General features: G+C 36.1%; 1 protein-coding gene across 5 annotated transcripts in view; it reads left to right on the top strand.

Annotated features, from left to right (window-relative positions):
- Window positions 1-12,320, top strand: part of tcf12 (transcription factor 12) — a 332,010-nt gene that overhangs the window by 247,855 nt on the left and 71,835 nt on the right. For all 5 annotated transcript variants that reach the window (XM_060853127.1, XM_060853128.1, XM_060853126.1 and 2 more), the window contains one exon: window positions 6,249-6,327. In XM_060853127.1, the coding sequence (XP_060709110.1) occupies window positions 6,249-6,327 (79 nt within the window). The remainder of the gene's footprint in view (window positions 1-6,248; window positions 6,328-12,320) is intronic.

Raw genomic sequence — 12,320 nt, 5'->3', positions numbered from 1 at the left:
CAATTCATTATTTTTTCCCTATTCAAAGCCAACCTTTACAACCCTGACAACTCATTATCACTTCTAATTCTGTTATTGTGTTTCTGTTCTTCTGTGTGAAGCGTTTTAGAATCCTTTATTTCATTAAGAGTATTTTTAGATTCAAGTTGCCTTGTATATTGGAAGGGGGCAGAGACTAATGATCAGACATACCTTGTTCGAGATAAAATTTATTATGAGTAAAGACCAGAGAAGCAAAATGTAGCGATTGGAAAAAAACATTGAGGGAAGCTTATAAATATATAAGTGATGTAGGACAAAGTTTACTTAGTTTAGTGAGGCCTAAGGGCACAAACCCATATCAGTGAAAACTAAAGTCAAAAATCACAATCAAAATACAGTTCTATGCTACACTGAGTGAAATTGGGTAGTAAAAGATGAACTTTTTCTTCAATACTCATTTGAAGTGAGGAATGCGGTCTCCTTATAAGAGTTAAATACTGGCTTGGTAACAAATTTGATTGGAGTCAAATTTTTGGATTGTGTGAATGTGCTGTTGCCGATGCTGTTTTGACTGCATTTAGCTTTGAAACATTGTACCCAGTTATGTTGCATCAATTAAAACGAGTTAATGGAAGTGAGTTTCTGGATACCAAACATGATATAAAATGACATTTTCACACCACGACCTAATTTCTTTGTTTAAATCAGTGCTGGACATTTCTTGTCTATAAAATATATCATGCAGAGAATTTTAAATTATCATTCAGTTGCAGGATATGTGACAATTCAATGTTTTTGTGAATTTCATATATTGGTTCATACAAGCGTGTTTTACTCTTGTCTGTTGGAAGTGAATATAATTGCAATTATTGTAAAAATATTCTTATGCATGTTTAACCAAGGAAACAAAATATCTTTTCATAACCTAAGTAAAATGCATTGTAAGTAGAATGAAAGACAGTCAAATTCCATGGATTATAGTCAGTACCCAGTTTAAAATCTAGGCGTTTGTGCCATTTCTGATGAATTTTACTAAATATTAATCAAGCAGTATTCCTTTAAAGTTTTGCCCACAGTTTTGTAGTGAAGCCAAAAAAATTCCCTATTACCACAAGTTCAGAGTACTGTACATAGACACCTAAAAGGAGCTTTTCAAAGCTTATTTTTAAAGTATCACAACCTTAATGTAACAATGGAAGTTCTTTTCCTTTTTATATGAAATAGTTGTAAGAATGCTGAATACCATGTTGATTGAGTTTGTTCACTCAAGATAACTTGAATAAATAATGTGCAGAATAAATTGAGAGTTCAATGAAATCAATATAGTAAAGGTTATGTGAAGCTTAAATACAGTGTATATCTGAGCAAAAGGGACCAATCGGGTAATAACTGTAGTGCTAGGTTTTTGGGCAAATCATTCCATGGGTATGGTCATTATCCTTCTTTAATTCTTTAAGTGGGAATATTGATATTCCACCCCAGTGGTATAATGAATCATCAATGATACATGGTGTCATATTAACTTGGTGAGAATTGGATCCAGTTATTTGAATTTCTTTTTATGATGTTCTCATTTATGCATCAAAGCAGCTTGATTAAGGATTTAGATCTGAGTCCATTCTTTATTTTAGTTGACTTCATGATACACTTTGACCAAACAGTCCCAGGACCATAATTATATTTATTGGAGTTCTGTCAGATTGTGGAGAAATGAATGAATTGATGGACCCAGATTTACTTTAGAAGATCTCCCTCACCATCCAGAGCATTGAGAATGTGACCAATTAATATTGCACACATAATTATGTTGAAGTTCCTATAAATTTTAAGGAGTTGCTTTCTTTCTAGCTGTAATTAACCAAGTTAGTCATTGCTAACCAAGGCTTGTGGAGCAGTTAACTCTGTTTTGGCTGATGAACTGTGTTGCAACAGTCCATTGTGAAGTGTTCTAGCGAACAAAATCGAGCAGAAGCTTTGCAGTGTACACATCTACATGGGGAGAGTTTCAAATCACCCATAACAGAAATCTTTTTGTTGGGAAAGGGCATGTTGATCAAAATGAGATTTAAAGATCTTTCAACAGGAAAAAAGCCTGAAATTTGCCCCAGCCAAAATTGCACTCTACCAGAAATGATACACAATCTTTGACACTTTCTTAGATTATTTAGAGTGTACAGACTAACAAAGACCAGCAAAACTCTTTTTGAGGCATAGAAAATAGAACTTGAAATTCTGTAATCATGCATTATAGTTCCAAATAGTATAATATGAATTTAAAGTATTACTAGATCTAAGTGTCAATTAATCAATACATTTGATTGAGAAAGTCCTGGTTTACAAGAACAGGGGGATGAAGAGCCCAAAGAAAATACCTGAGCTTTTCAATTCTAATTCAACTTATTGCTTTCTTAAAAGGGTAAAATGCAACAAAAGATTTTATTCTTGTCGGTAGCTATTGCTTTAATTACACACAATATGTAAAGGATACTCACATTATCCAAAGCCTTATTGAAACATGTTGTAAAATTTTGCTACTGTTTCCAAGATGCAGGTTTGAGAAGACCAATGTATTTCAAATATATGCAGACTTTATGATTTGAGGTATGGCAGCCACTTCATTTCTGCATGGCTGCCAGTTATGAAAACCTTAAACTAACAGTTTTCCAGTTAACAACAATTTATTGCTTTTTATTTGAAGATGATGGTCACCAGAATTTCAATTGCAGAAAGTACTTCATTGGTTCATTGTTTAATAAGTGCAGAATAGTTTAGTAAGATCTTGTGATGTTCCATTTCTTGCCTGGAGAGAGGTCCTGTGAAGATTTTGGGTAATTCCACTAGCTGTAAAATCATAAAGAGGGTTTTCATATTGTTAGCTCAGTGGTTTACCTGGATGGTAAAGTTCATGAATGCATATTCAAAGCAATTGTGTATCACAGCTTTGCCATGAGTATAATTTAAATTACAAGACAAAAAAATGAACAAGAAAATAATAAAGAGAAAAATTAAATGTGCAATTGTGTTCACAAAAAAATATAAATTCTAGATGCCTCAGACCATGCAGCGACATGATCTATCTTAAAAGATAGAACTGGTTTACACAACAGTTCTCTGTTAAATTTGAGCATACATCCAACCAAAATGGTGGAGACATTAAATCAATATTTTGCCTCAGTTTTCATGTTGGAGGACATTAGTATAATACCAATGTTAGTAGATATTGCAGAAGTTGTAGAAAAGGAGAAACTTTAAAACATTGTCGTCACTGGGTAAAAAGTACTGACCAAGCTACTGGGATTGAAGGCAATAAAGTCCCCAGGGCCTACATTCTAGAATTTTAAAGGAAGTGGCAGCAGGGGTAGTGGATCTGTTGGTTATATTATTCCAAAATTCCTTTGATGATGCAAAGATTCCAGTGGATTGGAAAAGTAGTAATGTAATTCTCTTATTCAAAAAGGGAGAGAGGCAGACATAAAGAAGCTATAAACCAATTAGTTTAATGTCTGTCATTGGGAAATTGTTAGAATCCACTAATGAGGAAATAATAACAGGACGTTTAAAAAGTTAAATGCAATCCATCAGGGTCACCAAGGTTTATGAAAAGTAAATTTTGTCTGACTAATTTGCTCAAGTTATTTGAAGATGTAATTAGCAAGATGGATAGTGAGGATCCTGTAGATGTAAGACATCTGGACTTTCAGAATGCCTTTGAAGAACTATCTCACAAACAGTTAATACACAAGGTAAGATCATGTGGAATTGGGGTAATATGTTAGCTTGGATAGACGACTGGCTAACTAATGGAAAGCAGAGAATCGAGATAACTGGCTCTTTTTATGGTTGGCAGGATGTAACTATTGGGGTGCCAAAGCGTTTGGTCCTCAGGCCCCACTTATTTAGTCTGTATTAATGATTTGGATGCAGGGATAGATGCTACTGTAGCCAAGTTTGTAGATGATACAAAAAGAGATGGGAAAGTAGGTTGTAATAAAGAAATTTAAAAGTTTACAAGAGAATATGGATAGGTTCGAAAAAGGGCCAAAATTTGACAAATGGAGTTTAATGCGCATAAGTATGAGGTTTTTTTTTGGTCAGAAGAATATAAAGAACAACTTAGTGGACGTGACAGTGGTTAGCACTGCTGCTTCACAGCGCCAGAGACCCAGGTTCAATTCCTGCCCCTGGCAACTGTGTGGAGTTTGCACATTCTCCCCGTGTCTGCGTGGGTTTCCTCCGGGTGCTCCGGTTTCCTCCCACCGTCCAAATTTGTCCTGGTTAGGTGAATTGGCCATGCTAAATTGCCCGGAGAGTTAGGTGAAGGAGTAAATGTAGGGGAATGGGTCTGAGTGGGTTGCACTTCGGCAAGTTGGTGTGGACTTGTTGGGCCGAAAGGCCTGTTTCCACACTGTAAGTAATCTAATCTAATCTTAGTTCTGGTTGCTTCATTGCAGAAGGATTTGTGTATCCTTGTGCATGAATGGCAGAAAACTATAACCAGGTATAGCAGTTAAGAAGGAAGACAAGTGGAATTTAAAAGCTGCAACTGTACAAAACATGTGAGATTGCATATCAAGTGTTGCATATACTTTTGCTCCTCTTACTTGAGGAGACTCATACTTACATTGGAGACAGTTCAGAGGTGATTCATGAGATTGATTCCAGACATGAGTTTGTCTTATGAAAAGTGATTGAGCAGTTTCGGCCTTTCCGTGCTAGCATTTGATAGAATGAGAGGAGATCTAATTTAGGTATATAAGATTGACAAAGTAAATGTAGAGAGTAAGTTTCTTCATGGGACAATCTAGAACAACAGATCATAGTTTAAGAAGAAGGGGTAGCAGATGAGAAGGAATTAATTCTGTCGTAAGGTCATGAATCTGGAATTTGATATCCTTCAGAACTGACATGAAGATGAATTTCTTTAGCCAGAGAGTGGTGATTAAACTGTGTTTACTTCTTTTAGTCTTAAAAAAATTCTCTTCATGCCTTGTGATATGTCACTTTTGCAGGAAGAGAGATCAACCTAGAATGTGAAATTTGTAAAATTAATCTGAAAAGGTCTTTTCATTCTAAATCATTCCTTGATTTATCGGTTAATTACTTTGAGATTTAAGTTGTTAACATGACTTGTGTGTACCTCTCCTTCAAAACAGCAAATTTTGTTCATCTTTATTTTGATGTGATGTCTGTTGTGTATAAAGCCATGAAGCAAATTCATATCGCATTGCTGATGCAGTAATTTTATGAATTGTTATGCAGAACGTTCGTAGTAAAGCTTCCTACAAAGCAGTTACGTGAAACTTCTAAAAAAAAATGTTCTGACAGTTCAGAGCAAGATGTGTTGCTAACCGTTTCAGAAATTAAATCTTCAGAGTCACAGTGTTGCTTTGTTTTACACTTTAGGCATTGAGTGTGAAGGTTGAGTATGGCAGAATTTAAACGATTTGCTATATGTATAGATGAGTGCATATATTGTTTAAAGGAATTTCAAGTACTGAAAGATTTTTTAAAAACTCAATCCTGCTTGTTCTTGTTTCTTGCCGAGGGATGTGAATTTGATAGATTGTGAGTGATTTTCTTTTCCTACACACTTGCAACAGAAAACGTTAATCATATGTTAAGATTATATTTATAACAGGTAATCTAACAGTTATTGTTTGTCTGAAATATCTTTAATCTTCAGAATACTTGTTTCTTTATCCTCTGTTCAGCACTGTAAAGAGACTATTGATCTTGAGGGAGAATCTATGATGGCAGACATACAAGCTTTCAAGGATATAAATTTCCTGACTTCCAGAGAATTTACATTATTATAGACCTATGTCCAAAGATGGAAGCATTTTTGAACCCATGACAGTACTTGGCCACGATTGCATGCTCTGATGTGACTGGGCTGGCCCTATTCTGAGCATGCAATACAGACTCTTAGGTCAGGTGCTGTAAGCTCTGATATCATCATAAGAGTGGCATGTTCCATGCATCTGCTTCAGTATGCTTTCATTTTTCAACATAAGTGGAAACAGTAATATTAGATGTGGTGTCAGGATCTGAATGATAAAGATAAAATATTTTAGGAAATTATTGCAATGTATTGAATGTCATTAGAAAATTTGCTCTGTAAAATTAAATTGGCAATGCTCTATTCTGCAAATTTTTGGAATTTGTGCCAGCTTTGTGTGTTCAATTTACTTTTTCCAGTCAGCATTTACAGGCAACAGAAGTGAATGAAAATTTGGGCTGTAAATTGTCCTTTTTTTTTGTTGCAGATTTATTCGCCTGATCACACCAGTAGTAGTTTCCCATCAAATCCGTCAACGCCAGTTGGATCGCCATCACCCTTGCCAGGTAAAGTTTCACTGTAATGGATGTATTGGATGACCTAAACTTAGCATAGCTTGTAAATTCTGTTCATGATTTGGGTGTACAAAAATCTTTGATGGAATAGAATTTGCAACATCTTTAAGATTGGATTTTCACTCATGAACTAGATTAACAGTAACTAGATTAACATGTAAATTGTCATCTTGAAATAGTTTTGTGTCCAGGTGTTGTGATTGAATGTAATTTTAAGGTTTCTATACTTAAAAATTTATGCTTTAGTTTATGCTTTCAATCTGAAGTGATTGTTTAAAACTGTTGACTGGCATTTTACAAGGACTAACAAAATATATTGTAGACTTAGACTTCATAATCCCTCATATGATGCTTCGAAGTTTCATCAGCTCAATTCTGCAGTCTTCTGTTTCAATTATGAAAAATATTGCTGCTATTATGTGTTTTGAAAGTTGTATTCAATTGTTAAGTGGAGGAAGTGAGGTCTGCAGATGCTGGAGATCAGCGCTGAAAATGTATTGCTGGAAAAGTGCAGCAGGTCAGGCAGCATCCAAGGAACAGGAGATTTGACGTTTCGGGCATAAGCCGTTCTTTCCTGAAGAAGGGCTTATGCCGGAAACGTCGAATCTCCTGTTCCTTGGATGCTGCGTGACCTGCTGCGCTTTCCAGCAACACATTTTCAGCTTCAATTCTTATGTTGCTAGCTGATGTTATTTCTGGACAAATCAGATCCCAGTCTAAAATATGGCTTAATAGACAATAATTTGTATTTGTTTCCTCTGTTAACAAGGAAGTTTTTCATTGAAATACAAGCATGTGATGTTGCAGATTTGATTTTAGCAATAAAACAGGAGCTTATAATGGAAAATAAAACAGACTAACCAAACTGTTCACATATATTTCAAAGTGCATTTATCCACTAAAACACCGGAGAGCATTGTCTTCTCTAACATGTCTTTAGGTTTAATTTGATGGTTGCTTTTGATTTTTGAAGGTCTTGAGAATTTGATAGCCTCTCCCTGAATATTCACATTTCTGACCTTAGACTTAGTCAGTATCACATAACCCTTTTGGTGTTCTACCCAAACACTTTTGATCTGAAACTTTCAAGCTGAAATCTTTACACTATGGTAACCTTTTTTCTAACTTTACTGAATTAATTCATTTTTCTAGGAGCACTATTTTCTTAATCTAATTTTAACCAGGACTACTACCCCAAATCCTTTTCAAACTGTAGGTATTTTCCCTAAGCATAAAAAAAGACCCTTATCCTTCTAACTGAAATCAGGCAAATGTTTTTTAGTGTTTACTTTACCATGCTTTTTTTAAAATCTGTGGAATAATAAGATAGTTAAAGGCTGGTTGCAGACCCAGAGAAGGATGATTTCTAGTGCATCTTTAGAACAATTCAAGTTAACAATAATTTTGTGCTGTCCTTGCTGAAATCTCTTCTGTTTATGGATGCTGACTGTGTATTTGCCAACCTAGAAACTAGCAAAAAAGAATGACCGACCAATCTCAAAAAAGGATTTTATTGTCATTACAAACATGACAACTATAAAGTAATTATGAATGTAAGACTATGACATGTAAAGAAGTGTTTACTTGGAGGGGTCTGCTGGGAGGTTCATGGAATTATGGCATAAACAGTAAGTATTCCCAACATTGTTTTCTTCTTTCAGACAAATGAAAATAAATATTTGGAAACTTGAAGAGTGCAGGTTGTTAGAAGTATCAAGTTTATTTTCAACACTGAAATGGAAATCTTGGGCATGCAATGTCAGGATTGCAACAGTATAGGCATAGAATGATCTATGAACTGCATATTTGAGTAGTTTGTTTCACCCCATTTCTAGTGTTTCAGTTTAGTTTAAGCAAATCTTTAGTTTTCAACAAGCCATGCTTCCTCACACCCTGCTTCTGAAAGGACTTCATTTTTTTTCCCCATCTCTGTTCCGTCTGCTCCAATGATGCCAGTTTCCACTGGATGCCTTGCGACATGTTCTCCTTTTTCCTCAACCGAGCATTCTCACCTACTCTGATTGTCAAGGTCCTGAAATGGGCCTGATCAATTTCTGTACTTGTCCTCACTCCTTCCCATCCTTTCCTGAATCATAATTTCTCCTTATCCTCGTTTTCCACAACACCAGCCTTTGCATTCAAAGGATGATTCTCTGCAATTTCTATCTCGTCCAGCATGCCACCACTAAACTCAATTTCCCCTCCCTTCCACTGTCAACATTCTGCAGAGATCAAATCCTCTGCGACACCAGATTTCACGCCTCTATCACTCCTAACAGTTCCCACATACTATTTCCATCCTCCAGCCCCCACTAGCACCACATGCTATGTAATTGCAGAAGATGTAAGAAAAGGTGCCTTTTTACCTCCTTCCTTAGCCCAAACATGTGAAGTAGTGTTTTATTTGTGTCTTTCAGTCTAGTCTGTTGTATTTGTTGCTTGCAATGTGGAACACCTCTCATTTGGCAAGACCAAATGCAAACTGGTTAATTGATTTGTGGAACATTTCTGCTCTGTTCATAAGAATGACCCCTTCCTTCCAATTGCTTGCTATTTCAATGAACCACCTTGCTTCTATTCTAACATTTCTGTCCTGGGCCTTTGACTTGTTCTAAGGAAGCTGAACACATGTTGCAGGAACAAAGTCTCATTTTCTGCTTCAGCACTTTACACCCTCTGGAATCTAATTTTGTGCTCCACAACATCAGAGCATGATCTGTGTCCTTCATTTTGATTTACAAATCCCATCAAACAAAATCATTAATCTACTTTACACCTTATATCTTCTTTACCATCATTATCACTGGATTTGTTTTTTTTTGTGCTGGGTGCATTCACAATCTGTTCCACTTGCTGTTCCTCCCCTTGTGTTAGCAGCATAAAAAAGCACAATTTCAACGTCTCATCAATTCTGAAGAGTCATATCAGACTCAAAGTTAGTTCTGTTGCTCTCACCACAGATGCTGCCAGACCAGCTGAGTTTCTCCAATATTTTCTATTTTTATTTCAGATTTTCAGAATCCACAGTGATGTGCTTGAACTCCTTCCCCGGTGCCTTTTTTTTTTGGAGAAAATGTTTCATTTTCGGATGAATTTTTTAATTGCTTTAGATAAAAACAAAAGTTATTTCCATAATCAGCATTAAAAATACTATAAAAATATTTTACTTGAAATTTTATTTTGATGATACCATTTTCGGCAAAAGAAATTGGTCTTTCAAGTAGTTCATCTTTCGACCAGTTCATTTCTTGATCTGGCATTTTCACAATGCCCCCAAGCATTTTCTAAAGCGAAAACACACAAATTTCTGCCTTTGTTACAGGACGCCACATACAATCTCTTTCTCCAGTTTGCTCAGCAAAGCGATTAGTTTCGTCTGCAACTCGATCAATAATTCAGTTGTCACATAAAAGACTAAAAAAATCCAAAGGAGTTATATCAGCTGTGTCTTGATCAATTGATATTCCGGGATTTCCAGTGAATGGGAAGCGTGGTGGTGGAGGAAGCATGCATTCTTCCGACACCACATGTCGACACCAAATTCGTCCATCCTCCTCCTCCTCACTTGAGAGAGAATAGCCATTATCAGACGAGCTTGCACTCTCATCTGATGTATCCAAGCTTCTAATAGAAGGTTCATACTCATTGTTATCTTCTGAGCTTGACATCTGAGCGTAATTTGTAATAAAAAAACAAAAAAGCCGAATGACAGTGTGTGCCCAGAAGCGATGCGTCGACGCTTCTTGCAATGCCTGAGGCGGAAGAGACACAGCTACCAGACGTATGAGTCACCGAGTATACTCGTTTCTAGCTGAGAAGGGCCCAGAAATGCCAGGAATTGACGTATAAACTCGTCTGTGGCTGTTTTTGAAATTATATGTTTTGTACGAGTTTACTCGTCGCACTCTGAAAAGGACAAATTGTGTGAATACAAGTTAACTCGTCTTTGTCGGGTAAAGGGTTAATTAAGATAAAGGTTCGTTTATTATCCTGGAAGTTAATCAATTAAAAAATGCTACACTTATCGGGTAAAATATAGATAGATTTAAAGTAGGGATGAACAAAAGCTATTATGAGAACATAACTAAGATCAGTCTGTTATTGTTGCAGGCCTGATACTTGTTTGGAGATTCACTTTCCAAAATAAAAGGGTTGAAAATTTGAAGTCAGAATTCAGCAGCTGAGATGTTTTCTGTCTTTGAATGGTTGAACATTTCTCCCACAGAGGTTCTGGGAGTCAGTGTATTTTTGCCTTTGAAAGCACTGCAGCTTGTGGGTTTTGATAGCTTGTTCAGTGCAACAGTCTTTCAGCTGGGTTGTCTTTCCTCGTCTCCCTCTTGAAAACCCTTTTGTCACTGGTGATGTGTCTCAGTTCTCTTCTTGGAGTTCTGCTTAAAAGAATGTTTCGTAGTCTGACTTATAAATATCAAAACTTTATGTGGCTTCTGTATTTTTATGTATCAGTATTCTGCCAAAGTGAATTGTGCAAGAATTCTAAGCTTTTGGGGAGCATTCCTTCAGGTGTCCTGTTTTTCACAAGCTTTAATTTTTCACATCTTTGGAAAGGCCCATTGTGGTATCCAAGGTAAATCAAATTCTGAATGCCTCCCTTTGTGTTTGATACTGACGTAATACATAACTTGACTGCTATTTGTGGTTGCTCTGAATCAACATGAACAGCTGAGAGATTTCTGGCAGCCAATTTTTAGGTTTTTAAGGTCACTTGAACATTAGTTTATTTTTCAAAAAGCATAAAATATTAGAATTAAACAGTTGTGACATCTCCTTCACTTGTATATTGATATTTGGCAAAATTCTGCTTTTTCAGGATTTCGAAATCTCCTGAACAAAAATAGACATCACAATTTTTATCTAAACAAGGAGAGATTGTCTTTCCAGGTTTAATTGATTAAAAGCTTGAAGAGAAAAGTTCTTGAAACCTTCAAAAGTAATTTGCAACCAGTCTTTTGGAAATGTAGCCACTGTTATCATCGAGATAAACTTAGCAACCATTGCACACTAAAAGGAGCATCAATTAGGAAATAAGGTAGAATGGAGCACAGGAGGCCACATGGAGAATGTTATGTTTGTGGGAAGTGAAGGGAAAATAGCTGACATTTTGAGCACGTGTTTGGTGTTAGTTCTAGAAATCATCATCAAATCATACTTTGATTCTTCCTTCTCCTCTTGTACTTTCTGCTCCACCACTCAGCTCTGCTTTGAAAATGGACTTTGTCTATTAAATAATTCTTCCTCCTTTTCTCCATGAGCTTCTTCACCAAGTGACTTTTTATTCTCAGTGATTTTATTCAACTCTACTTTTCACTTTCTTTCCTCCTCATAATATACTGAATGCTTAATCTCCTGAAATCTCTCTCTCCATATGAAGTGTCCTGTCTTTACTCATGGCCACCATTTCAGGGGACAAGAGGTAGGTCTCATGGAGAAGATGAGCTGAGAAAAGATATAAAGAAAGATGGGTGAAACTGGAGAAAAACAAGCCTCAGGGCTGTGACAAAGAAAAGAGGGAAGGTAGTATCTTGAGTGAATATATCGGTCCTTCATTCATAATCATGCAGAATAGGATGCTGTGCAGATCTGTCATTGTGTTACAAATTGAATAAAATATACATTTTGTGACCATTATTCTGATTGACTTGTCTTAGTATTCTGCAAAGTGAACTGTTCATGTTAGGTACATTTGTCAGGTACATTGGGATGACATTGATTCTTGCCATTCACTAGCTGGATTTAGTATCTGATACGAGCTGCTAATGAGCTGCTTATATGATTTATCTCCAAAGGATGCTTTATTATTTCTCATTACCAAGTGATGTGATATTGTACAGTAAGAAAATGATTTCCATTGGGGTGCTAATATGTTATATTTTTGAAACATGCTTTATACAGTCATTGACACTGCAGCTCTGATGAAGAGTCATGTAGACTCAACTTTAGCTTCCTCTCTCTCCATGGATACTGTC

Source organism: Hemiscyllium ocellatum, chromosome 39 (assembly GCF_020745735.1).
Source record: "Hemiscyllium ocellatum isolate sHemOce1 chromosome 39, sHemOce1.pat.X.cur, whole genome shotgun sequence".
In the NCBI taxonomy this organism is placed as follows: domain Eukaryota; kingdom Metazoa; phylum Chordata; class Chondrichthyes; order Orectolobiformes; family Hemiscylliidae; genus Hemiscyllium; species Hemiscyllium ocellatum.
The sequence above is the reverse complement of the archived record's forward strand: the minus strand, read 5'-3'. Positions and strand labels throughout refer to the sequence as shown.